General features: G+C 51.8%; 9 protein-coding genes across 9 annotated transcripts; 4 read left to right on the forward strand and 5 right to left on the reverse strand.

Annotated features, from left to right (window-relative positions):
* Nucleotides 1–680: 680 nt before the first annotated feature.
* On the forward strand, nt 681–2,807 carry BO88DRAFT_348960 (uncharacterized protein; the record flags this gene model as incomplete). The annotated part of the gene is made up of 1 exon (XM_025703430.1): nt 681–2,807. One exon carries the CDS (start codon nt 681–683, stop codon nt 2,805–2,807), a length of 2,127 nt encoding a protein of 708 aa, XP_025558963.1.
* Nucleotides 2,808–3,635: 828 nt separating this feature from the next.
* Nucleotides 3,636–7,354, reverse strand: BO88DRAFT_407796 (uncharacterized protein). Its single transcript, XM_025707535.1, has 4 exons — nt 6,664–7,354; nt 6,298–6,610; nt 4,605–6,250; nt 3,636–4,551 (listed from the first exon to the last, which is right to left on the reverse strand). Exons 1-4 carry the CDS (start codon nt 6,891–6,893, stop codon nt 3,750–3,752), a joined length of 2,991 nt encoding a protein of 996 aa, XP_025558964.1. The 5' UTR covers nt 6,894–7,354; the 3' UTR covers nt 3,636–3,749.
* A 482-nt stretch (nt 7,355–7,836) lies between these two features.
* Nucleotides 7,837–9,918, reverse strand: BO88DRAFT_144374 (AGC family serine/threonine-protein kinase). The gene has a single exon (XM_025701477.1). It carries the CDS (start codon nt 9,771–9,773, stop codon nt 8,025–8,027), a length of 1,749 nt encoding a protein of 582 aa, XP_025558965.1. The 5' UTR covers nt 9,774–9,918; the 3' UTR covers nt 7,837–8,024.
* Nucleotides 9,919–9,953: 35 nt separating this feature from the next.
* On the forward strand, nt 9,954–10,628 carry BO88DRAFT_144448 (uncharacterized protein). The gene has a single exon (XM_025701478.1). The coding sequence runs from the start codon at nt 10,220–10,222 to the stop codon at nt 10,568–10,570; it is 351 nt and encodes a 116-aa protein (XP_025558966.1). The 5' UTR covers nt 9,954–10,219; the 3' UTR covers nt 10,571–10,628.
* A 249-nt stretch (nt 10,629–10,877) lies between these two features.
* Nucleotides 10,878–12,344, reverse strand: BO88DRAFT_490826 (dihydroneopterin aldolase). Its single transcript, XM_025712811.1, has 2 exons — nt 11,286–12,344; nt 10,878–11,213 (listed from the first exon to the last, which is right to left on the reverse strand). Exons 1-2 carry the CDS (start codon nt 12,147–12,149, stop codon nt 11,025–11,027), a joined length of 1,053 nt encoding a protein of 350 aa, XP_025558967.1. The 5' UTR covers nt 12,150–12,344; the 3' UTR covers nt 10,878–11,024.
* Nucleotides 12,345–12,959: 615 nt separating this feature from the next.
* Nucleotides 12,960–15,075, reverse strand: BO88DRAFT_446409 (putative pre-RNA splicing factor Srp2; the record flags this gene model as incomplete). Its single annotated transcript, XM_025710280.1, has 7 exons — nt 12,960–13,047; nt 13,088–13,470; nt 13,532–13,628; nt 13,691–13,764; nt 14,224–14,384; nt 14,517–14,645; nt 15,024–15,075. The coding sequence occupies 7 exons, from the start codon at nt 15,073–15,075 to the stop codon at nt 12,960–12,962; spliced, it is 984 nt and encodes a 327-aa protein (XP_025558968.1).
* Nucleotides 15,076–15,933: 858 nt separating this feature from the next.
* Nucleotides 15,934–16,338, reverse strand: BO88DRAFT_144547 (uncharacterized protein). Its single transcript, XM_025701479.1, has one exon. The coding sequence runs from the start codon at nt 16,223–16,225 to the stop codon at nt 16,022–16,024; it is 204 nt and encodes a 67-aa protein (XP_025558969.1). The 5' UTR covers nt 16,226–16,338; the 3' UTR covers nt 15,934–16,021.
* Nucleotides 16,339–19,284: 2,946 nt separating this feature from the next.
* BO88DRAFT_407801 (electron-transferring-flavoprotein dehydrogenase) lies at nt 19,285–22,013 on the forward strand. The gene is made up of 3 exons (XM_025707536.1): nt 19,285–19,874; nt 19,965–21,486; nt 21,537–22,013. Exons 1-3 carry the CDS (start codon nt 19,577–19,579, stop codon nt 21,634–21,636), a joined length of 1,920 nt encoding a protein of 639 aa, XP_025558970.1. The 5' UTR covers nt 19,285–19,576; the 3' UTR covers nt 21,637–22,013.
* Nucleotides 22,014–22,776: 763 nt separating this feature from the next.
* BO88DRAFT_407802 (uncharacterized protein) lies at nt 22,777–23,385 on the forward strand. The gene has a single exon (XM_025707537.1). It carries the CDS (start codon nt 22,819–22,821, stop codon nt 23,215–23,217), a length of 399 nt encoding a protein of 132 aa, XP_025558971.1. The 5' UTR covers nt 22,777–22,818; the 3' UTR covers nt 23,218–23,385.
* Nucleotides 23,386–25,108: the final 1,723 nt, after the last annotated feature.

Here is a 25,108-nt window from a genome sequence, read left to right on the forward strand (position 1 = left end):
CCCCCCACCCCACCCCACAGTGTGAGAGACACATTACAGAGACACAGAGAGACAAGGGGACGAAGATGAAATGAAACCATGGCAAAGATGGGGAATGATAAGCGGGGAGAATTGAGCCCCAGAAAACACGCCAGATCTGTAGTTAATCTATATCTTCTATCGTTGAATTTAGAACGATCATCGTGGACAGAAGTCCTTGATCACAATTTCCATCTCCGGCGGGCTGCAGGACTGAACATCACCCGGGCTGGCCTATGACAGGGAAGCAACCATGGTTGCGCAACAAACCCCTTGCAGCTGGACTGGCCGTCAAGGTCCCAATGGGATGGCTCCGACACACCAAGGCGAGTCAAGCAACACTGCAGGTGGACTTTTGGCATTTGGCAGGAGACATACCGGTCGGATTCTTTGTCCGCCGTGGCTGGCTGAAGCCCAGCTGCGCCCACTGGACTCTCTTATGTGTTGTTGGGAATGCTTGACATCACGACCCGCCCTGCGTCTTGGGAATCAAAGTTCATGGAGAGAATGTCGGCTTGGCCACCCAGCCAACAAAACCCTCTTTCCATCATCTTGTTTCTTCGGGCGAACGAGAAACTTTTGAGCGGCCCGTCCGTCAGTGTCAGTTGAGCCAGCCAATGGGCACCCCGTTATGGCCACATCGTTCTCCCGTCGAAGCCAAGATGCACCTGGCTCCCGCGACGACGGACCGGCGACGCAGCTGTCGCTTTTGCCGCAGTCGCAAGCTCCGCTGCTCAGGCGCCAGCGTCTGTAGCGCCTGCAAGGATCGCCAGATTGAATGTGTCTATGATCAGGGCGGCCCGAAAGGTCGTCCCCGGGTCACTGGGGCGCGCACCACCGGCCGCCTGGTAGCTGGCCAGCCGGGGCCCGAGCCCGCCATGAAACAGGCTCCCTGGACATCACCCTCGAGTCCGTCGTCCGCCGCGGCCGGTCAGCTCTTCTCGCCGCGTCTCAAGAGCGTTGCTGATGCTCTATCAGAGGTGACCGCTGAAATTCAGGAGAAGCTACATAGTCAAAGGATTGATGGGATGCCATGGAGCCAGGCCGGTTCTCCTCGCCAGCAGCCGGCTAAGCTGGGCTGTCGCGAGCTCATCATGGTGCTGACCCAGGATATCATCGACGCTACAGTGGCCCGTTTCAGCGGACTCGACTGCCTTGCTTTCTTCACTAACCAGGGCCAATTTTTTCGAGCCAACCTGGCGTCCAGCCCTCCCCCCGAACCGTCCCCTGCGCTCGAGCCGGCACCGCTGGCCTCATACAACGGATACCGTATCACCCAGATCCTAGACGTGTGGTTTGGTGCACACCCGTTGTCCATGGCCCTTTCCAAGACCCTGCTGCTGCGTGACGTCCGCAGCAACTCCTACGACCCGCTGCTCCTGGCCGTCGTGCTAGGGGGCGGTCTGCTGGAGTTGGAAGATACAGACGCCCAGATGGAATCTGAGCGACTCATGCACTGGGCAACGTCTCGCCTACAGTATATTTCGACGGCGGCAGCCGACTTGTCGACCGCGCAGGCGCTCAGCTTGCTGGCCTGGCACGAGACATGTCAGGGAAACATTATCCGAGCAATGTCGTACAGCATATACGCGAACCGTACCGTAACCCGCCTGACAATGGACACTTTGACCCGGTCCTCACACGATGTCCGACAGATTAACGGCGTCGACCTGGTTCAGATCGAGTTGGAGATGATGCACATCCTGGGGTGGATGACTCTCGCGTTGATGGTCTGGTATTTTACACATTTGGGGATTGTAGATGACAGTCTGCCAGCGCTCGCGATGATGTATGAGCACCCGCCCATGAACAAGGACGCGTCCTTGGTGTTACGACTCGACAAGGCGGCCGACAACTTGTCCACGCTCCCTCACCAGTGGGCCTGGATCCAGGAAATCTGGACCATCAGCCACATCACCTCCGCGGCTGTTCATCTCAATTCAATCTACCCGCGTCAGGCTAGTGGGCCCACGTCACCCATAGCTCATCCTCACCACTCCTGGCAAAGTCAGCTACACGAGCAATTGCGCAACATCCAGCTTTACAAGGTCGACATTGGCAATTTGTGTAACGAGGCCCGCGCTGTCCTGGCGCGCAATGTGCAGATCATTGAAGCCAATATGGAAGACCAGGTTACCCAGACTTGGATCCTCACCGCGTACCGCACTTTGCTCATCCACCTGCTGTTCCCCCGCATGGAAACCATTCCGGTCACAGCCGATCTTGTCCAGAACCTCGCCGACTGTCTCGCCTTTTTTGCGCGCAGCTTTCCCGTCCTCGTCCACGTCTCCACCACTCAGGCGCTCCCTCGATCGAGCATCCAATCGTGCGTTCGCTCCTACATGGCCGGTCTGGCCGCCTGCGGCAGCGCCATCGACGCGCTCTTCCTGATATCACCCAAACAACTCCAATGCTGGGAACCGGAAATCCTGCAGGGCTTGGCCCGACTACTTGAGCAAGCGACAAAGCTAGACACACTCTTCACAGATGACACACTATTGACAGACTGGCGGTGGCGAAATGTACAAGACCGATTCCATCGGTTAATCAAGTACAAAACGGAGCTGCAAAGCGTACCAACCGGATGGGATGGCATTCCCATGCCTATCAGGCCGGCGGAGCGACAACTATCATCCTCCTCCCTGCCCACAGTGACTGCAGCGGTGGCAGCAGAGCCGACAGAGCCGGCACCCACACCCATAGTGCCTCTATACACGGCTACTACTGAATTACCGTATGTGCCGGGATACACCATGCCAGTTGCACCTCCGACGTATGAAGAAACATAGCATTAGACAGTTGCCTTTAGGGTTTCTGCTACATATAGGCGTTACGGATGGGACGACCTGAAATGGGGTCGGACGGAATCCACCGCACATGGATTGTTTGATTCCCTGTGGATACATCATAATTATCATATGTATTAGGATAGATTATATTGAATCGAAATGCATATTATAAATTAGATCTATACCACTTCCTTTAACACAGTTTATCTAAACTAACCGTCCTACCTTCCCACCACCAACCAGTTAGTTTCTCCCTTCACTAAGACATCCGCGACTATTCAATTACAACTAAGTAATACTAGTAGAGCAAGGTGAAATCCCGGTTAGTTAAGTAATGAATTTATTTTCTTATTTCATTATGTCTCGCCATCTTCAAATCAAGATAATAGAAATTTACTTTCCGATTTGAGATGAAACAAGAAAAGAAAGGTATGTAAAGTTTAAAGTTAACTCAACTTGAGTAAGAAATCTACTAACCTTAAACCCTAAAATTTTCCAAGTTTTGAAAATGTATCTTTTTTAATTTTTTTTTTTTTTTTTTCTTTCTTTTCTTATACCAATGATGTTGGAGTGTTTATCTAAACTAGCTTAGCACTAGCTATGATTGAAATCTAACTTTACTAGTTAGTTATCCATATAGATAGATGAAATTTAGTATAATTTCGATAGATGAACATATTACTACTACTTACTGGGTTTTGAAGTAAATTAAACCGTCGTTTTATGTAATATTTTTATATAATTACTATACGTCAGATTCATGATGTTTTTATTTATTGTTGATGTTTTCGCGGTCTAGTGGAGGGAGGACTTTACTTTCCAATAGTGCTCGTTCTTCTGCTTCTGTATCATTCAAAGTACAATCTATGGATTATATATATACTCCCCCATTCTATAACACTATACTATCACCAATCTATTATGAATCTGATTCTTCAACATTCACACCTCCACATCCCCCAATAACCACCCCCCTTCCCTACTCTCCAAACCACCCACCAAGTGCGCCTCTCCTAACACCCCCTTCACGACCAACACCATCTCATCTACGGTAATCAAAAACCCAAAGTACGCACTCACCGCCACACAGAACCGTCTATAGCCTTCATCGCGCACCATCTCACCCGAGATGACCTGCTCGTCCGGACCACGTCGACCCCTCGACCAATTACCCACTGCCTGCTTGAACAACGGCGTCGGAAGAATCTCCGGTAATGCGTCGCCCGTTTTCAGGGCCTGTTCGCAGAGACCCATCACCGCCATGACCTGGCCGATGAGCCGGTGGTCCAGGAGTCCAGTCTGACGGGCTAATTGCTCTTGGAATTCCTGGGGTATGGATGAAGAGAGGAGTAGGAGGCGGCTGAGCTGGCGGTTGAGGCTGCGGCAGAGGGAATTTACTTTGGCGAGGGAGGCGCTGTCGAAGCGCGAGCTGGAGAATTCGAAGCCGAGGAGTTTGATGGGTCCGTCGAGTGAGACGAGGGTCTCGGCAAGTTGGAGGGAGAGAGGTTCGGCGAGCCTCCTGCCTTCGGTCGAGTTTTGGGCCCAGACGGTGAGGAGGAGGGCGTAGTGCGTGGATAGGGTGCGCATGGCGCGGGAGAGGGTTTTGCAGACGTGTCGGGAGGCGGATGGGGGGCGGGGGAGGGTTTGCAGGATGGCGGATGCGGCGACGCCGACGAGGACGAGAAGTAGACGTCTCCAAAAAACGTTGTAGCCTACTCCTGGGTTGCCGTACTGAGGGATGTGGCTGGAGGTTTTTAGTGGGTGGTTTGGTGGGTTGAAGGAGGGTGGGAAACTTACGTATCGTCGTAGCTATACGCAATAACTAGCAGGAATGTGGCGCCGCCGATGATTCCTCCCTGCATCAAGGCCGGCGGCAGGTATAATCTGATCCAGACGAGAATAACCAGGATTGCGGCGGTGATGGCAGACAGCCCATACGGATTGCCCGGGCCATTTGCGGAGCCAATATACCAAGCCAGCAGCCCCAAAACTCCGCCGATGACGGTTCCAATGACTCTTGCGATCAAGGAGAAGGTGAAATCAGCCATGTACACGAGCAGACCCGTCTGCCCCATAATCAGCGCCCAAAGTCCCTTCGCACGGTAGTAGAAACCTGCACTGTGAGGGATCACGCCCGGAATGCCCAGGGCGATCGTGACGACAACCATACGTATGGCATACAGGCCTTCATCACAGGTAAACCAGTGGTAGGTTCCCAGGATGGCTCGACTGAGAGGAGGGCGTGGCTTCGTGCGGAATCCGCGAGTAACACGCAGCTTCTCCTGTGCTGCTTTGGTAACGTCGTCGGCGCTGACGCGATCAGGATCGTCTACGGTACCCTCGGACCCCGGTGCCTTGACCTCATTCGAGGAGGCCCATGATGCGGCGTATCTGAACCGGGTTGGCAGGTAAACGCGGATCTTAGTTGATTCTTGGAAGACCGTAGATACCCGCGCGAGCAGTGCCTCGGTCTTCTGCACGGTGTTGGAAATGTGCTCCTCGAAGACTAAAACGAACATGAGTGGTCGGAAATGATGGGCTTCTTCAAGCGACTGTTTTTCGTATTGTCCGATCAGAATGTCGCTCATTTCATTGATAAAGACCGAACGGGCCTTGCTTAATGCCTCAAGTGCCTTCTCACAGCGTTGCTGTAGCTGCTCACGTTCAGCCTGGGATGGCCTTTTGAACCAGCGCCGACAATTCACCAGGTGAATACACTCTTGCACAACGCTCAGCCCTTCCGCACAAGCATCTATGGCCGTCGCGCTTGTCTTGACCAGCTCTTGGACGACCTCCTTGCGCAGCGGGTGGCTGTCCGGGCTGCGGAATCCATCCAGCAGTTGTGCAAGCTGTGTGAGCTGATGCGCGCCAACCTCGCGCGTATGTTTCTCATCCTTGTCCGGAGTCTTATCAACATACTTACGCAGCACATCCTGCGTGCGAGCCTGCCCCACGATCCGGCCAATGTGGAAATCGAGAAGGGATAGAACTGCAACAAGTACGTCTCGCAAAGGGCCCTGGAAGGAGGCGACATCTTCAGCCCCCCAACAGCCTACGGAAAAGTCCAGAGGCAGAAACGCCAAGGATGGCTCCATGCTTTTATACTTCTGGATGATCCCAGCCAGGATCATGCGCAAATCGTCAGGGTTCGGTTGTTCGTCCTTCTTGCAGAGTGTGTTTGCTGTCATTGCCAGTGGGACTTGGAGGAGTCGGACGATATCCTCCATTCCATCCAAAACCACATGCGATGTTGACTGGGGAAAGAAGAGGATCGAGCATGCTAGACCAAGCCCGACCCCAATTGCTGCGGGTTTGACGAGAGTTAGGGGTAGAGTTCCTGAGAAAGAGGGTAGAAGTGGGGTGTAGTTCAGGAATAGATCCGAGATGATAATGCCAAATATAGCTGTCAAAGTTGCTTTGGGATTGCTGGCCCGAAGACGCGCCTGTATATTCAGTATAGCCCATTGCCCTTAATCGGAGAATTACCTACCATGAAATAAACAAACGTGCAGATGAGGCAAAACGTCACGGCAGTGACGCGCGCATCCAGCATGTACCCTTCGTAAACCAATCGCTGCGCTATTTCAGTAGCGGAGTAGGTCGAATTCTGGGCCTGTGACACCGCCGTCTGCTGCAGGGCGGCCACTTTAGCCTGCGTCTCGGCCGCTGGTCTAGCTGCCTGAGCAGCCTTCATGGTGATGACGCCCCATGCCCAAGCCAGACAGATACCGATGAACAACGACAGGGCACCCAGAAGATAGACGAATACGATTCCGGATGGAGGTAAAAATAATAGAACGAGGCTATAAGATGTTTAGCATATCAACGCGACCTGCGCATTGGGACAGATGCATACCCTGCGAAGAAGGTTGCAGTGCCGATGCTTTCCAGCGAGGGATGGATAAAGATCAACAAACAAGCCACCCAGACGGCGACCCAGCATCGAAAGAAGATCTTGAGATCGCGAGCATTGAAATGGTCCAGAAAAGGGGGTAACCGGCGTTTCTTCTCGGCAATGACGGGAGGAGCACTGTCCGAATCCGACCATGTCGGGGGGGATTCCTGCGTGGTTCGTTCGTCGGCCATAATGGCCTCGGGCTGTTTTGCTTGGCTTTAAATGGCCCACGTGGGCATGAGGGCTGATGGGAGAAAAGAAAGGAAATTTAAAAGAGAGAGTCGAGAAAGGGAAAGCAAAGAAGCAAGGGATGCAATGTGAATAAGAAACGAACGACGGAGACGGAATGGATGCACGAGAGAAGAGGTTGACAGGCCCGGCGTCGATCACGAGGGGAATCGGTTGGCATTTGAAGGCCCTGCCGGCAAATATGTGGCACCGCAAAAGGAGTGGCCATTATCGCGATTAGAGTTAAATAGATCGGTTTATCTTAACCAGGGCCGTTGGTCGTTCCATGGATGGTCGGGGGTGTCCGGAAGGTGTTTGCCTGAAGGATTGCCTGAAGGATTGCCGAGGATGAGCTGGAAAGGAGGTTATGCAGGACTCAGTCTGATGCTGATGCTGATGCCATTCGCGTCCTGTTCCTCCATGTCATTACTGCCAATTCTCTTCTCGACAGCAGTAACAGGGATGGTGGACTTGCCGAGCGAGTGATCGACAGAGGGTTAATTCATCGTGACGCCCATGGATTGACACTAGGTTCAGCTGTGGGGCCGAAACTGGACATGACCCGAATCCGAGGCGAGTCTGGAACTACAGGAGACCGACTATCTGACGAGGATAGGCAGGTCGCTGTATGGTGTCGTGGTCGAAGCTGCTATCTATCCCAGTTCTCCACTCGTAAGGGTCCATACTATTGTCCCTGTTGCACGTGTCTCGAAGTCTAAAGAATAGCAATTAGCCTTGGTGAACATGACATACCAGTCTTAGGTGGATAGAAACCTTAGAGCTTGATACCAGAATGGTTGCAATGGGGAGGGACGATGAGAAGTTCTTGTATGCTACAGAGACATACTATCACGGGCCTGTTTGCGCTGTATGTCTGCTTTGTCTACTGGCGTGATGCCCGACCGTCACGTCTCAACCCTCAGGACTACAGCTGCGCAATTTCAGGAGTACAAGCACTAAAGCCGAAATTCGTATTAGAATTGCTGAAAAACGCTCATCTTAAGCATCGCACAATAGCATCGAAAAATATGCACAATGCATAAACACAAGCTGGGTTCTAATTGTATGCTCCCCACCAACCATTCACGCTCCAATCATACCATCATACCATTATCCAGCAAGCTGCTCGACGCCACGAAGCTAAATCCACCGAACAGCTCGCCTTCACCGGGGTGACTGGCTGGTGGACCGGACGCCCGGGCTGCATAGTGGTCGTCGAACGCGTGCACGATTGGACTCAGCGGAAGCTGCGTGAAATCCATCGAAAAGTTCTCCGCCAGGGCTGGGTCCGTCACCACCGGATTGATGGGAGGCGCCACCTCCCTACGCTCCAGCGCCTTCCAGTCGATCTTTCGGAAGAAGCGGTGGTTCTTGATTGTCTGCAAGTCCTTGGGCATGTGATATCCCAGTCGCTTCGACGGTTCCTTGCGCAGCAGTCGAGTCAGCAGGTCCTTGGCATCGGGTCCCAGGAAATAAGGCAGAGCCAGCTTCTGTTTCACAATCTTCTCCTGCAGCTTGGCGTTGTTGTTGGCTTTGAAGGGAGGAGATCCGGTGAGCAGGTCGTAGCCCAGCGCGCCCAGTGACCACCAGTCACAGGCTTTGCCGTACGACTTGCCCTGCACGACCTCCGGGGCCATGTACTCGATCGTGCCCAGCGAGGAGTTGCAGCGATCGTCATCGTTGATGGCAATCTTACTGAGTCCAAAGTCCGTCAACAGCAGATGACCCTCGCTGTCCAGCAGGCAATTCTCCGGCTTGAGGTCGCGGTAGATGACCCCGACGTTTTGGTGGAGATGTTCGAGGGCCAGCACCATCTCTGCCATGTAGAAGGCGGCCGCGTCCTCGTCAAACATACGTTCCATAGCCAGGTGCGTAAACAGCTCGCCACCCTCCGCGTACTCCAGGATCAGATACAGTTTCTCGTGGTCCTGGAACGCGTAGAATAATTTGACCACAAAAGGGTGGCGGTTGACACTCTCCAGGATGGTGCGCTCGGTCTTAGTCTGTTCCACGAGCTTCTTGTGAACGGTGATCGATGCCTTGCGAAACTGCTTCTGCGCGTACAGCTTGCCCGTTAGCACATGGCGCACCAGCAATACAGTGCCGAACGACCCCTTCCCTAGGCAAAGGAGGGGCTCAAAGTCATCGGTGGTCATCTTTCGGCACAGCTGGGTACGCATATCCCGCACGCTTGATGTATTTCGCGAGTCTTCCTCGGCGGCCGCATCGGCGCTGACATAGTCGTGCTCCAGAGGTACCTCGTAGCTAGTCAGGACCTCCGTCTGATCACTATCTGAGCACACACTGGCGTTACTCGGGGTTTCAGCGGGGCCGGGTTGGGCTCCATTGCCGGACAGGCTCATAGATTCAAGCTGGAGTTTCAAAGCGCTCACCCCACAGCCAGCCGCGGGCTGGACCAACGGACTGCCCCCATTAGTCCCGGCACGAGTGCGCGGGTGTGAGCTCGGTGCACGAGAACTGGCAGCCGATCGGTCCGAGTCTTCATCGGCGGAGCCGCGAGGAGTAAACCCGCGCACGGTCGAAAGGGCTGGGGCGACTTCATGAACCGCGTGCTTTTTCTTCTTCTTGCGGCGGTCAGCCTTCGCGGCGAGAGGGTGTGCGTTAAGCTCTGGAGCCGGGAAGGGATTGCCACCATGAACACCAGGCCCCTTGATCATGGGTCCTTGCTTGCGCTGGGGGCTGCGGGCGCTCATACGAAAGCCGGTTTCCGGAGCGTCGCTCATATTGATCTCCTTGTGCGAATGCGACATGTCGGCTTGCGGACTGAACACATCACTGACTGAGATGTCATCGTGACTAGTAGTATTCGCCGAGGAATCCATTGTGTCGTGGACTTCTTTTCGGATATCTCTCTATTCCCGTAATTGACCAAGCACGATCCAGCAGCCGTCCGACCAGAACGGCAACAGCACGATGCGTAAGCCAAGGGCGATCAAATGCACCCAGGCATCGACAAAGCGAGGCACTCCTCTAGTTGAGGTCTAGTCAAAGTAATCTAATAATACAAACAGAGAGGTCAGTTTTTTGTTTTTCTTTCCACGCCCCTACACGCATATCCACACACACGCACACGCACAAGCGCGGGGTATGCACGGAAAACCCTAAATTTCCATATGCAAGGGGGAGTCAAGGGTCGATCGGAGTAGCGTACACTTGGTAGCACACAGTCCGAGAGGGCTAAGCGACCCAGCAGGGAAGTTACGCGGCAGCCTGCAAGATCTCTCGGATATAGCACCTATTTACCGTCCGCCCTTGTTCAGGACGGACCATGGACCCTAAGCCAGAACACCTTGTCGTCGGAGACGGAGTGAGCGGACGACACGGCCGAGAAGCCAGTCGAGGAGGAAATATCGAGAGACACCGAGGAAGAGGAATTCGAGTCGAGGGTCAGCAAACGAGAGCGGGGGAAGCGGATAAAAGCGGACGACGAAATCGAGGGCAGCGCAGACAAGCACATAGAGGAACGGCTAAGACGAGGATGATCGAGATAGCAGGGGGAGGTGAAAATGAGTCTCCGGGGAGCAGGCACAAGAGGCACAGCGAGGATTTTAAAAACCGGGTGATGATCCCTTTTTTAAGAAGAGAGGGAGAAGGAGAAGAAGAAGAAAGTGAGAGCTGACTTGGATTTGCTTGGACAAACGGGAAAAGAAAGCTGCCCGCCCGCCTCGGCGCTGAGTGTATTTTTCCCGGCCCGCAGACCAATCAGCGTGTGCCGGTGCTAAGCGACGCTAGACTCAATGGGGCAGGATGACTTCACGTGTTGCGGTCATTGGAGGATGGCACCTGATTGCCCGATTGGGCAATCCGGGGAAGCTGCTGCCTGAGGAACCATGGCCACTAATATTGTGTACGATGGAGTACTTGAGTGGCTATACCACAGTTCGTATTTAAGATGGAGGAGAGAAGGTAAAAGGCGTTATCACAGTATTTTGTTATAGAGTTACTTACTTACTGTAGCTTATGCAGGGGTAGTAGATCTACCCGACGGGCTATAAACTCCACCCGCTGAACCAACTATTTGGTAATTATTTTGTACTAGAGGTTAAGATCCATCCAAAACCCCCTGCAGCCTTTCATGCATCTCTCCCTTCAAAAAAGGCCTGCGACCGAGTGATTTCTACCCCCGATCCCTCCACAAATGCCAGCGCACTGGGCTTTTCAACCCGCACCGTCACCCGTTCATTCCCGAATTCCACTGTGACAATGCGAGCGACAAACGTCGCCAAGGCCTCCACCGTCTGGAAAGAGGTGGTTTCGACCCGCTAGAAATTTGTAGACTGGATTAGCCTAGCACTCATGGAAGAAAAGCACAGACACATCGAAGAAGAACTCACCTCAGCGACAGCCCGGGTCATGGCTTGGTACGTATTGATCACCGTAGATCCCCAAGGCAGCTGTCCGGGTCCCTTAAATTCCAAAGAGACAATGACCGCCTGTTTCTCCACCCTCTCGTGAGAGTTGACGCCCAAGATACAGTAGCACCGGATCCCATCAATGCGGAACTCCTCCTCCAGGACGACCGGACAGCGCTCCGACTCTCCCACATCGTCCGTAACAGCCTCATTAGCCTGGCGGTACCCCCACACCGTCACACTCCGGTACTTGAGTCCTTCGTCCGCACGTAGCAATGCCTTGGGGAGATGCAAAGACACCTCACATTGGCCGAACACCCCATCAATAGGCGAAGTCGAAGATGAACTGAAAATAGCAGCCAGAGCCTGAGACTGCGAGCCCGCCGAAGCACTGCTTCTCCGCTGGGTGTTGTGTACGTGCGACATCCTACGGACCCCAGCAGCAGTCTCATCCAACAGTCCAAGTCCACAATGAGCCACAATCCCGGCCGTCAAACGCACATCCTGTCCCACATCACTTGCCAACATCTCGTCGCGACGGCTCCCGTCGACACTAATCATTCGGTGTCCCGGGTTCTCGGGGTGCTTGCCCAGGTTACGGATATCCTCCTCGAGACGGCGGTAGAGCTTGCCGTAGTCCAAGGAGAGGGAGACATCGTCGGCAATGGCGGCGGCCACGGCGGAGGAGTAGGAGAGCTTCAGCGATGCCGTGCAAGGCTGCGATTTACCGGAGCGGTGCCATGGGTCCGGGGCAGCTGGGAGGGGCAGTTGGATGTTGCGGAGACGCACGCTATCCAGCACCGGGGGGTGAGATGGGATATGGACATTCACGCGTTGATCGGCCATGATGACTGTAGGATGGGCGACGGAGATATGAGAGGAGAGAGCTAGAACTAGTCAGTTCCTGGGGTACGAGCTCGAAGCTGCAGCTGCTGGAGTACCAGACAATCAATGGGCTGTTGTGACGTCAACCAGTAAGAGTGGAAGCCCCAGTCGAACTCTTGGTAGAGATAGCACCAACCAGATAAAGAAAGCTACCACTGCAGTCGCATGAATCAATTGGCCTTCCTGACTTTGAGATTCCGTCCCACCGAGGCGAAATTCTCAGACAAAGAGCTGCGCTGGAAGGAAATTTCGCGCGAGCTGCGGATGACGAGACGATGGCGGGGTTGGGTTTAGCGCGGGGAGCTGCTTTCATTTCTCGGGACCCACGCGAGTCACTTATAAGAATAACAAACTAGTAACTATGTACCCTACTTCCACGACCAACCAGCGTGGAAAAACTATATTTTGACTTGATTGTTGCACTATACACAATATCCCGGGGGGTGAAATGATCGACATCGTGGGTGATTACGTTAGATAAAAAAGAAAAGGCCAAGATCCATCCACATCCGCAGGTCCATCCGTACATTATGTGCAGGAAAGCCGTCCACACCGGCAAAGAAACAACCGACACGGCTGTCCACATACGCCTACTTTTGGAACCTCGAAAAACCATCCAGTCGGAGCCCGGAACCAGCAGGGCTAGAGATCATGGTCACATCAAGTGATGAAAGCAAGCGCCAGTGTCGTTCCGTAGTCCGTGTCAACCTGACACACGCATTCGTATCTGGGGCCGTGTTCAATCCAGAAGCTGACTCCGATTGGGGATTGTCAACTCATCCGGAGCGGCCATGAAAGGGAAACCAGTTCAACAAGAGAACAAAGGGGGGAAGCATGCACAATGGGTATCCGCCATGCGCTGAGGTAACACAACCAACGAGCTAACTACAGACGACTACCAGTATCCGCGGCGGTCGTAAGGCATGTACTCGCCCCGAGGTGGACTACGAGGCCGTCCATAAGGGCGAGGGGGGGCGTACGGGTCATCATAATGGCGAGGTGGTGGGGGTGGGCGGACATCGTAGGGGTCATCGTAGGGACGTCGCGGGGGAGGGTAGTCTTCCATCCGAGGACGGGGAGGAGTGCGGCGTCCGTATCCATCCCGGTCATAATAGTCCCTCCGAATTGGGATGGGGGAGCGTTCCCGATAGTGAGCACGGGGGCTGTAGCCACGCGGCGCAGGGAACCGCCGGTCATACTCATCCATGGGCGGGTAACTCCGACGAGGGGACCGAGATCGGTACGGGTCACGAATGGCACGTTCATCCGGGTAGGTTTGAATCTAGGAAGGGTATGAGGTTTTTCGTTCCACTCAGGTCATAGGTACCAGTAAAGTTGCTTACATCGGCAATGCAAGTTACGCGGGAGCCTTTGAATTCACGTCCGTCCAGCTTCTCAATGGCCGTCTTCAGGTCGTTGGCGGTCTCGAATTCCACGAATCTTAGGAGCATGTGTCAATGGGGTCCTGTCCGACCGGATAGGAAGTTGAAGGATTAACCCACCCTCTGCCGAGTTCACGGCCAGTTTCAGAGTAAACCACGTCCAAGCCAGACTGACGTGCAAAGTCTTTAAGATCCTAGATAACCCCAGGGTGTGAGTCCATATCCAGGTGCAAGAGTGGTACAGTGGTATCCGATATGTCCGGGTGCCAGCAAGTAGAAAAAATACAATATGGAAAAACAGGCCAGAAAGGGACCCAAGCGATACAGGGTATTAGGCGAAGGGATCCTTCGATGACTGCGGGGGCGTTCCATCCTGGACGGGGTTGTCCGGCCTCAGTTCTCAGCTCTCAGAGCTGGGGTTCGACCATGGGAGGCAGCCATCCAGCCTTCCTTTCAGTTAGGTGGGGTCCGAAAGTTGGTTGGTGAACGACCCATACATCATGAGGAGCTGATCATCGTCGCCAGGATTCCCTTGGGCCGTAGGTGGAGTAACATAGAATGGAGTACAGGGAAAAGATGAATCAGGGAACGCAAATCGGCCGAGATGCAAGGCGTCCGGTGGATCCAGAAGAAAGGGGACTTGGGCTGCTAACCTGCCAACTTGTTTCCGGGAGTCCAGAAACCATCATGCGAAAGATCGTGCGACGCGGACGAGGCATGTTGGGACGGTCCATTGGGCCAGGGAAGTTCTCCTTGCGGCGCGGTCCACGGGCAAATTGCACGGTGAGGCGCTCGCCTTTGAAGTCACTGCCGTCTGCATGGAGAGTTAAGTCAACCATGAAGATCTTTGGAATTGGTGCTCGCGTTGGTACATACGGAAGGCTAGATAATCGTCCTGCGTTAGCATGGTCACGCGACAGCTAGGGCGCAAAACAGGGTGACTTACCGGGTACAACATCTCTAGCATCCATCGCATCCTCGTATTCGATGAAACCGAAGCCATTCATGAGCTTGATTTCTGTAATCTTTCCGGAACCATGGGTGCTGAAATGTTCCTCGATATCCTGTTTAGTCACTGTGAAAGAAACCCCACTAATGGCGCCCACCCGGGGCGCCGTGAGTAAAATGTCAGCCTATTGCGAATGGATATGAAATAACAATAACCGAAACAACTTGGATATGGTTTCGAAGCTGCCAACCCGGTATCCGGAAAACTGAGATTACCGTGATACAGGCAAGGAAGATTGAAACAAAAAAGAAGGAAAATCTGCCATCAAGCTCCGGAGGGGTGAAAACCTCGGTGACTCAGGGAGGTCAATCCAGACGCATGGCGATCCAGCGGAATGTCCCGATTTTCTGTGTCGAAGATAGAGGTGGGCAAGAAGGGCAACATCCAGAGCGGGTTGAAGAGAAAACAAGGAGACCTAAGGAGAGTTTGTAGATGGCTTCATACCATTGCGGGGGAGATTCCCGAGATAGAGTCGGGTGGACGAGACCTCAGTCATGGCGGGTAGTAGTAGATGGCGAGAGATAGGACTAGCACAGCGCGCACAATGGTCGAGGTGTAATCCGTCCAGGCGGATCAACAAGCAAATCGCAGTCGCAACGCTTCTGGCCTTGCGGGAACGTGGTTCACAAAAGAAAATTCCGAATCAATGATGGTACAGGCGACCGAAGGGGAAGCAGATCCTTGAGGGGTCAAATGGGTCGTGATCCTGGGCAATCTAGAGCTGGAAGTTGTAATGGCGGCAGTATTCAGCAAAGAGATAAGTCCTGGTGTTTATCCGGGGAATGCGAGGACCATAGAACGGTTCCAGAAGGTAACGGTGGGCCTGACTGATTAGGGAAGCAAGGAGAGGATAGTTTGGTACGCTGAGGGGACAGCTGAACCAGAGATGTAGTAGCTCTCAGGTAAGAGCTGACTTTCACGCGCGCGCGCACACACACACACACAAACGGGACTGGAAGAGGGTTAGACGGTGACGGAGATCCGGTCGAGCGGGAGAAGGAGAGCGGCAGCACGGGAATCCAGGGAAGCGCTGGGCAAAGAGAGCGAGACAGGCAGGATCAGAAGAAGATGAGGGAGAAAGGAGAGTTTTGAGGGCGAATGGACCGGGTCACAGCAGGGAAAAGAGGAGAAGCGCGAACTGATTGGGAGAGGCTGACCGCCCTGCCAAACCAGAAATCCGGGTGGAAATGGAAATTCAACTTGATGCTGGCGGTGGGAAGGCACCCAATCAGAAGCCGCAGTCTGGAATCGCCTCACTTTGTTTCCCTCGGCGGGATCCACGTGGCCCCGCCTGACCTTTTTCTGTAGTACTTTGTCCACTATGTCACTCTCTACTAGACTACTACAGAGGCAGTGCTGTTGCCCATATTTATTAGTTAAGGAGATTTGTGCTGAGCAGTCGATCTACATTGACTTTACTTAAAACCTATAAACCAGCACCACTACTCCGGTACAGCCCTGCTGCATCCCTCTATAATTATCTCGGCTTCAGCCCACTCGGGTGGCCCGGTCAAGCTTCCTACTAAAGTAGCTGAATGCTTTAGTCGTTTCAACATTCTACTTTGTACTAGGTAGAATACGTATAGCACCAATAGTATATTGGGCAATGGTAGCAGGAAGTACAATGATATCACTATGTATATCATATCAATAATTGAAGCCTTCCTATCCAAGTTAACTCCTTTGTAGTTTACTGTTTAACATCTACCCCATACTAATATATTAATGTAGGAAAAATGGAACCTCCACTAAATCTGCACTGGGTTTAGTCCCTGCCAAGCAATTAACAAGGCTGTCAGTCCTGCAGGGATGGCAGTCGCAGCTGAGATTCAGCTCCAATGAATACGACTGATCTCATCATCAGGCAAAGTGATGCATATTTGCCACAGGGTGGCTGGACAAAATTACATTGCAATCTTATATATTTGCGTTGATGCAATAGGATCTACCTGTGATTATAGTCAGCCTTTCAATCACACAACAAAAGAAATTGGTTTCATAACATTGTGGACTATGCTAGTTAACGACGATGACGTTCTGGCTTTGATCGGCATGGACATACTTTGTAAATTTGCACAACATATGTATACTAAGCAGGCAGTCTTTGAGATAGCACACCTACAATGAATATCCTTGACTATAGCTATTACTGCCACCAGTACATGGATGAGATAGTATCTTACTTTTATCTCTGAAGAACACCAGATCCCTTCGCATTGTATTTAATTGCGCACTAGTCTACCCAGTGTGCCAAAAATGATATGGTAGAATCTTGCCATATCATGAAGCGGCGAGTGTTGATAATATACTAATGCTGAGTCTTCTGGACGCTTTGCCACTGAACCGGATACGGAAAGTCCTCACAAATTGCTATATTTGACCGGCCAATCTTTCGTACACAGCAATAGTGAAGCTATTCATATTATGCTAGCCACTGAGATGCAGGCGTAACGCTTTTAGAATGCTGTTATGCATTACGTGTTTGGCCGAAGCCTACAGGACGTATGCCGCATTTCCGGCGTACAACAGTTTACAGACAACACATCACCGCAATATATTCGGCATCTGAACAAATTATACTTTTGCGTGTAGCAATCAGATGCTGGGGTGTAGTAAGGTATCATGCTAAGTAGCGGACATAAAGCGAATCGCAGCACCACGTCCCAAGGGGTATAAAGAATAAAAGACACGCGGCGATCCAAACTAAAGGAGAAGAAACGGAAGAAGAATAGAATGTATAACCCAATGGTGTGCTTGATTTCAACATGTCCTCGGAGGCATGAGCTTCCGTTCCTCCTTCTTATGTCTGCCCTCCTGTAAGCTACTTTCAACTGCCGCAGTCGTGGACAGTTGGAAGAGACCACGCAGTATGTTATGCCTGGTCACCCCACCCCCCTACAAGCTTGTACCCTGGTATCCCAACAATTTGAGATACACGGGATAGGCAGGTAAAAGAACGCAACATATCGACCTTGCTGTATATACGCCTTCCAACTTTATGTCCATACCAGGTGGCAAAGTCTTCAACCAAATGGCGAGCCTCCCGACAGCCTCTTTCTTCACGAGCCTCGCCAGATGGACACTAAGGCAGCTCTGGGCGTTGTGGCAATAGACCTCGGGCCCACTTTCCGTGTTTTCAAGGCGAATGATGGCTTCTTTGGCGAGCATAATCGACTCTCTATCCTAACCCTCCTGACCTTCCTCGGGTTCGTTATAGAAGCCAACATACCAGTTCAAAATCTGTATGACGTCGCCGGCATAACCAAGCATGCCCAGGGGGGGCGTAGCCTGTCAGCTAAGTCGAAACAATTGAGACGTTCGAAAGCGTTTCGCAGGTGTCGTTCCTGTCGCTGCATTGACAACACTGGGTTGAGATGTAGGGATCAAAATGTGATACCGTGCATTGGTTTTAGATGGTATATTGGCTGGTGCGGTTAATATAATTAAAATTGGCGATTTCTAGACAGCGATGACACTTTCTCTGGCGTCTGGCGACCTCCGAGATGGTTTAGATTGTATAGTACTCTTGATGTCGACTCATACGGCGAGTGAGACTTCAGCCCCACGTATAGTCTTGTGAGATAGTAGTAATCGACAGATAGAATACCAAGCTTGTCGCTATTGGTCATGTCGTATTGGTAGTTGTTGCTAGACATAAGGTGGAATATGTTGACAACGGTGTAGGACATATGTACTTCTTCTCCCTACATTATTTTCGACAAGAGCTAACTTGGCTTTATCCTCCAAGCTATTTAGAAAATATGTCAGAACATACATGGGAATAGTAGGAATAACCAAGAGGAGTCGCCGCTACATGAAATCGAGACAGATGGAAGAAGTAGAGAGATGAGTTATTTTCCTTATCATATCACATGAATGCAACTAAAATGGTAACACTGTCTAGAAAGCAGCATATCTATGAAGTGTGCAAAAATGGGGTATTATGGGGATGCATGGTCCAGTGCAACGGTAAAGGGTATGAAGCCATAGTCTGCACTAATAGACACCGGAGAGGCTCCACTTATGAAGAAACGATCCTAGTAGGGCCCTAAGCGGGGATCCCTGCAGCACAGAGCACTAAACAGTCAGGATACATAAAAGGGCATTCGTTCGGAGGCTACGCTTCACATGAAAATAGCTCTCCTTAGGGGTATGCCGGAATCACGTGCAGATGAATTATCTGGGCGATTTGTTCTCTTATTATATTAGGGTTGAGACATTCTGAGAGTGTTTGGCAGGTCGCAGAGCTGTCATTGGATGTTTGGTTTGCAGATGATCATAGTAGTTAATACGTAGTTTTCCAGGTGTGGGTGATCTTTCTACCGGCACATCTGTCACATCAGCAGCAGCAGTAGTCGTAGTAGTAGTAGTAACTATTGCCGATGCCAACCCTGACTTCAATATTAAAGAGCCGGCATTTGGTACAAGAGATTTACCAGCACTCTGACGTTGACTCCGTGGTGGATTCGCTCAGATGGAGAGTGGCGGCCATGATATATCCGAAGACGGCTATCCACTCGGTGCATGTGTCGAAACTCGATACTTAGTAGAATATCATATCCGACGGGATTGACGGCAAACCCGCGGGCTGAGCGGCAAGCGTGCAGTGATTCCCATCACCGAACCTCCTATTGGTCGACATAGCCTCGGGTAGTCCCAAGGCAGGCCAAGTTCTGCCCGCAACCTCCAGCACCCACCGCCAAATTTTATCCCACGGCCGCCATATTCTTAGTCACCTTCTCCATTGCCGGTGACGGAGAGGGGACTTACTTAGCCTACTTACTCTTCTGATCTGGATCCCACGCTTGAAAGTTGCTTCTTCCTTCTCCTTCACCATCCGCTTGGTGCCATTCCTGCGCCCTCCTCGTTCGCCACTCCTGTCTCTATTGCTTTGCCCCATCCTACCATGCAGTTGTCTCATTTATAGGAGCTCCCCATTCAAGCAACACTACTGTGACTTCTCCTCTCCTACCTTGCTCCCTTTCCGAATCTCCGCCATGGCTTCGAAAGGAGCTGTCATGCCTCTTCTGAGGCGCGAATTGCGACCCACTTGGTCGCGATTCTCCAGATCCTCCACCTCTCTCGCCCCCTTCAGCAACTCCGCCCGAATCTCGAACAGCTCCCTCGCAGCGTCCGGCAAGCGTGCCATTCGTCGCACCTCGTTCTTCCCGCCCGTTCAGACTCGAGCCTTTTCGCAATCACTATCCCGAAAGCTGACTGATGAACATGGCAACTTTGATCCGCGACAGTTGGACAGAGAGTCGGATGAGGTCGATGTCTGTATCGTCGGTGGTGGTATGTAGAATGGCCCGGACCTCTTTCGTTTGGCGTAGAGAGGTATGCATAGGATTCAGTAACTAACCGACTGTCTTTATTACAACATAGGCCCTGCTGGTCTGGCTGCTGCCATTCGATTGAAGCAACTCGCCAATGAAGCCGGCAACGAGGAGTTCCGTGTCATCGTGTTGGAAAAGGCCGGTGAACTCGGTGCACACGTCTTGTCGGGTAACGTCCTGGAGCCTACCGCCATGAACGAGCTGTTGCCAGATTGGTTGTCGGAAGATAATCCGTCTCGCTTCGAGAATGTGACTCCGGCGAAGGAGGATAAGATGCGCTTTTTGACTAAAAACTCGGCCATTCCGATCCCTGCGCCGCCACAGATGAACAACCACGGCAACTACATCATCAGTCTGAACGAACTTACGAAGTGGATGGGTGAAAGGGCCGAGGAATTGGGTGTTGAAGTATACCCCGGATTTGCGGCCAGTGAACTCGTTTACAAGAAGTCGGATGGATCGGTTCTCGGTGTGGCCACCAATGATTTGGGTGTTGGTCGCGACGGCAAGGCCAAGGACAGCTTCGAGCGGGGCATGGAGTTCCACGCCCGCGTGACCCTTCTAGCTGAGGGTTGCCATGGTAGCTTGACGAAACAGGTGATCAAGAAGTACGACCTGAGACGCGATAGCCAGCCCCAAACCTACGGTATTGGTGTCAAGGAAATTTGGGAGATCCAGCCCGAGAAGTTCAAGCCCGGAGAAATCACGCACTCCTTGGGATACCCCCTTCCTAGCGACACGTATGGTGGCGCGTGGATGTACCACTTTGGCGACAACATGGTCAGCATTGGCTTGGTGGTTGGGTTGGACTACCCGAACCCCTGGCTGTCGCCCTACGGCGAGTTCCAGAAGCTCAAGCACCACCCTCTGTACAAGGACGTCCTCGAAGGTGGAAAGTGCATCTCGTACGGTGCACGAGCTCTCAACGAGGGTGGATTCCAGTCGATCCCGAAGTGCGCTTTCCCGGGAGGAGCGCTTATTGGTGATAGTGCCGGTTTCTTGAACGTTCCGAAGATCAAGGGTACCCATTCCGCAATGAAGTCGGCCATGCTTGCTGCCGAATCCGCCTATGCGGCCCTGCAGGGCAGCTCGGATGGCTCTGTATTCCTGTTCGACTACGAAGAAGCTCTGCGCAAGTCGTCTATCTGGAAGGAGCTGTACGAGGTGCGTAACATGCGGCCCTCTTTCGGCACGCCGCTGGGTCTTTACGGCGGTATCCTGTACTCTGGTCTTGAAGCATACGTTCTCAAGGGCAAGGCTCCCTGGACTCTGAAGCACCACGGCACGGATGCTGCTGCGACCAAGATGGCCTCGGAATGCAACAAGATCGAGTACCCCAAGCCCGACGGAGTGATCAGCTTTGATATCCTCACCAGCGTCAGCCGCACCGGTACCAACCACGAGGAAGACCAGCCAGTGCATTTGCAGGTGGAAGACTGGGACAAGCACACCGATGCTGCCTGGCCCAAGTACCAGGGTGTTGAGAACCGCTTCTGCCCTGCCGGTGTGTATGAGTACGTGGAGGACTCTAGCAAGCCTCACGGCGTTCGCTTCCAGATCAACTCTCAGAAGTAGGTCAAACCCAATTGCTCTTACTGTTTCTCTTGCTAACTAGTCATAGCTGCATTCACTGCAAGACCTGTGACATCAAGGTCCCTACCCAGGATATCAACTGGCAGACTCCTCAAGGTGGAGAGGGCCCGAAGTACTTTATGACTTAGGCCTAGCGTTTCTTCAACACTTACATATTTCTTTCTACCCTTCATCAGGGCACAAAAAGGATTGGATGGATAAGAGTATCCATTGTGGCGTTGGTTATTAATGTTTGATCATGTTTTGTTTCCGGGCCGGTGGATGCCTGTTACGTTATTGCGTGTTGAGCCCGGACGGGGCCATGTATATATAGTTGTACTTCATAGTTTGCGGTGACGATGAATACTGAGTATACCGTGTTACTCGGGAATAAGCTGCGTATCTCGGCGTAAGCTACCTGATAAGCAGCAAATATGTCTAGATAATGTTCAAGCTGAATGCTGAGGCAGCTAAAGCAAATCTGATGGTAGATGTGCTACTATATCACAACGAGCCTAGCAACCTCACAGCTAATCCATGATGGCTCTCCCACGAGCATATGCCTTGCATGATGTAACCAACCAACACATGCAAATGACAAGCATCCAGGAACACACCTCCGTAAATACTCCCGAATTCCATCATCACCCATCACGCTCCCCAAAGCATCTATCCCCTAACCTCACAACACCGTCATACACGCCCTAACCCCCGCAACTACCAGTCCATTAACGCTCTAAAGCACCAATCCAGACCAAACCTTCACGGAACACAGTTCAGAAAGAAACTTAATCACTGGAATGGTGCGACACGGTTATAAAAGGCGCACATCCGTCTCCGAGTCCCAAATCATCACGACTATCAAGCCTACTACGACCAAACTCACCATCACCATCACCATCACCATCATACAACAACCGTCAATAGCAAACACGGTCTCTAGTACTAATTCCACCAGCATGCCATCAACTCGAACCCTAACCACCACCCCTCGTCCCTCCTCTCCAATGGACGACGAAGACGTCGTAGAAGTGGTCGACTCCACTTCATCTTCCTCATCCCCTCCATCCACCCGCCTCATGGCCGTCGGAAAATGCAAAGCGGAACTCAAATCCGGCAATATAGGCCTAGACTGTCTCTGTACACGGGGAATCTTTTCTCTATCCCAAACCAACGATATCAGCGATAAATGCATTGACTGCGAGCACTCCATCGCAGATCACGAAGGCATTGATATCGAAAACGATATCCAACGAAAAGGCATGTCCCTTCTTCCCCTCTATCCCTATCCCATATAACCATCCCCAAACCAACAACACCAATATCTAACAATGAGGGGAAAAAAAGGAGACCCCCGGCACACAACCCTCACCAAACTCACCAACCTAATGGACCTCTACCCCCTCCTCTACGTCCGCGGCATCCCAGACAGCGGCAAAGGAACCGTGAACCAATTCCGGCGTGAAAACATCATGCTAATGACGCGGGAGCAAGAAGCAAACAGCTTCTTTCTTCCTGTGGATAAGCCGCTGGAGGAGTTCGACTCTGAGGATGATCGTCTCCTCACGCAGATTTTGGGCTCGTTTAATCGCCTGTGTAATGATCCGCAGATCTTCTTCCTGGTCATTTATTTCTTGACTCTGTCGGCGTGGTTAAGTGATCGGTTTATTAAACAGGTGGTTTTGCCCTATTTGCCTGCGCCGGGGGCGGGCATGAGGGGGTTGAGATAGTGAACATTTCACTATGTACTAGTTACGTTGGTAGTAGGTGGTTTTTTGGGTGTTGGGAGGTAGGTGGGGGAGATATAAAATGAATGGTAGTACTTCTTGTTCAATGCGAAAGTGGGTGTTGTTTAGGTTTGGACTGTAATGAAGAGTTTCTTGTGTTGTAGTAGTAAAGTTGTTGTAATTGTTGTGAAGTACTGTAGGGATGTATACAACTAGTTGATTATATATAGTTCCCAAAACGGTAAAATCACCACAAAAAACCGGTGTACTGACGATCCACGATAACCATAAACCAATCGAAACTAACTAACTATAGAATGTATATCTTAGTTACTTCCTACTGCATCAAGTATGCAGTAACCGAAAAAAGGGGGTGTCAACGTGACCGACAGATGATGTTGATCACATGAAAAAGGGCGAAAAATAAAAAAACAAAAACAAACAACCCTATGACGCCAAGCTCCCGAATGCGAAAGCGATGCTGCTTTTGCCGCTTGCCGAATAAGCAAAAGCAAAGCAAGCAAGCGACAAGTAACGCTGACAGCCCATGTGATGGATGTTCACTACTACCGACCGACTTTTTCTATTTATTCCATTTTGCCCCATGTTGCATAGATTCCTATTTTGTGACATCTCGATCGCTATTGTATACAGTAAGCTGATTCTTCACTTGGGCAACATTTAATACCGACGGAGTGGTACGGGATCATTCTAGTCATGATGTCCTCCGTCCGGCATATACCCATGGTAAAGCAAAAAGTGAAAATCGACTTGAAACAGGATCCATCCCACACCAACCATTCTATCACAGTTTAGATATTCCGGGGAGGCTGAAGGTGGTGCGGTAACAAACTTAGATGGCAAAAAAAGTATGGGAAAGGCCACCTGGCCGGATTACGTATTGAACACGGCTGTAGCCGCTGCCTGCCGACCGACCGACCGACAGTTGAGTCAAAAAGTCGCGTCGCGGAAGTTTTCCCATCAAAAGCTGAGATTTGAGTTGCGCGTGAAAGCGATAACCCTTGTCGAGGCTATTTCCGTCCCCTGCACTAAAATTGAATGAACACCGACCGCAGCGCAAGGCTACGATCGGAAGGGCAAGATTTGTGGATCAAAGGCTGGAAATTGCCTGAGATCTACTATAAGTTGTCTGGGGTATGTTATTATGGTATGGAACTTGGCTGGAAAGCGGCAAGTCAAACACCAAATGAGAGGCGAGAACAGCCTCGCGCGGGATGAACCCCATGACGCGACCGACGACGCGACCGGCGCGTACCGGGATGAGCGACCTCACGACTGGTCAACTTTCTTGGACAAACAGAAAAACTGTGACTCAAGAATGAGATTCATCGATTTGCTAGCCGTTGATGATAGCTGTGACTGTCATCGTGTGTTAGTAGTGATCTGTTAGAATGTTTTGGAATCATCTTGATGATCATCGATGAATCAGGCCCAACAAAAAGAAATCTTCCCCAAAGGCTGTATTTTTGGGCTCGGAAGAAAGAGATCAGGAAGAGTGAAAGGGATCGAAGAAATTTTTGTTCAGTTGGCAACCGCTAAAGCGGCAAGGCAAAAGAAAAGAAGAAAAAAAAAAGAAAAGGAAAAAAGAAGGAGTGAAGGGGAAAAAGCCGAGAACAGTAAGGCGGAATGATTGGTAGACTGAAGAATGGATGGACTGGAAAGTGGGTCAGAGTTATCAGTTGCAGGAGCGACGCGGACTGGCTGGGGAGATGAGTGGCTGCAGGCCTGCAACCCCAGCGTAAGGGGGGCGACAGCCAACGAGAACGAACGCAGGTGTGGTGAGTGGAGTCGCCGATCAACAAACCAGAGATGACGGAATGGCGCTTGGCCACCCAAGAGCCGCTAGTGGAGGCGCTAACACGCAGCGAGCAGT

The sequence above is a fragment of the Aspergillus vadensis genome (assembly GCF_003184925.1).
Source record: "Aspergillus vadensis CBS 113365 unplaced genomic scaffold BO88scaffold_26, whole genome shotgun sequence".
Taxonomy (NCBI): Eukaryota; Fungi; Ascomycota; class Eurotiomycetes; order Eurotiales; family Aspergillaceae; genus Aspergillus; species Aspergillus vadensis.

What these genes read in the sequence shown, in the direction of transcription:
- BO88DRAFT_407796 (XM_025707535.1), bottom strand. Translation starts at nt 6,893, where the DNA reads ATGGCCGACGAACGAACCACGCAGGAATCCCCCCCGACATGGTCGGAT. An exon ending in ACTGCAACCTTCTTCGCAGG is followed by an intron (nt 6,611 to 6,663) that starts GTATGCATCTGT and finishes AACATCTTATAG; the next exon opens with CCTCGTTCTATTATTTTTAC. An exon ending in GCACGTTTGTTTATTTCATG is followed by an intron (nt 6,251 to 6,297) that starts GTAGGTAATTCT and finishes CTGAATATACAG; the next exon opens with GCGCGTCTTCGGGCCAGCAA.
- BO88DRAFT_144374 (XM_025701477.1), bottom strand. Translation starts at nt 9,773, where the DNA reads ATGGATTCCTCGGCGAATACTACTAGTCACGATGACATCTCAGTCAGT.
- BO88DRAFT_144448 (XM_025701478.1), top strand. Translation starts at nt 10,220, where the DNA reads ATGGACCCTAAGCCAGAACACCTTGTCGTCGGAGACGGAGTGAGCGGA.
- BO88DRAFT_490826 (XM_025712811.1), bottom strand. Translation starts at nt 12,149, where the DNA reads ATGGCCGATCAACGCGTGAATGTCCATATCCCATCTCACCCCCCGGTG. An exon ending in TGACCCGGGCTGTCGCTGAG is followed by an intron (nt 11,214 to 11,285) that starts GTGAGTTCTTCT and finishes ACAAATTTCTAG; the next exon opens with CGGGTCGAAACCACCTCTTT.
- BO88DRAFT_144547 (XM_025701479.1), bottom strand. Translation starts at nt 16,225, where the DNA reads ATGATATACATAGTGATATCATTGTACTTCCTGCTACCATTGCCCAAT.
- BO88DRAFT_407801 (XM_025707536.1), top strand. Translation starts at nt 19,577, where the DNA reads ATGGCTTCGAAAGGAGCTGTCATGCCTCTTCTGAGGCGCGAATTGCGA. An exon ending in TGTCTGTATCGTCGGTGGTG is followed by an intron (nt 19,875 to 19,964) that starts GTATGTAGAATG and finishes ATTACAACATAG; the next exon opens with GCCCTGCTGGTCTGGCTGCT. An exon ending in TTCCAGATCAACTCTCAGAA is followed by an intron (nt 21,487 to 21,536) that starts GTAGGTCAAACC and finishes AACTAGTCATAG; the next exon opens with CTGCATTCACTGCAAGACCT.
- BO88DRAFT_407802 (XM_025707537.1), top strand. Translation starts at nt 22,819, where the DNA reads ATGAGGGGAAAAAAAGGAGACCCCCGGCACACAACCCTCACCAAACTC.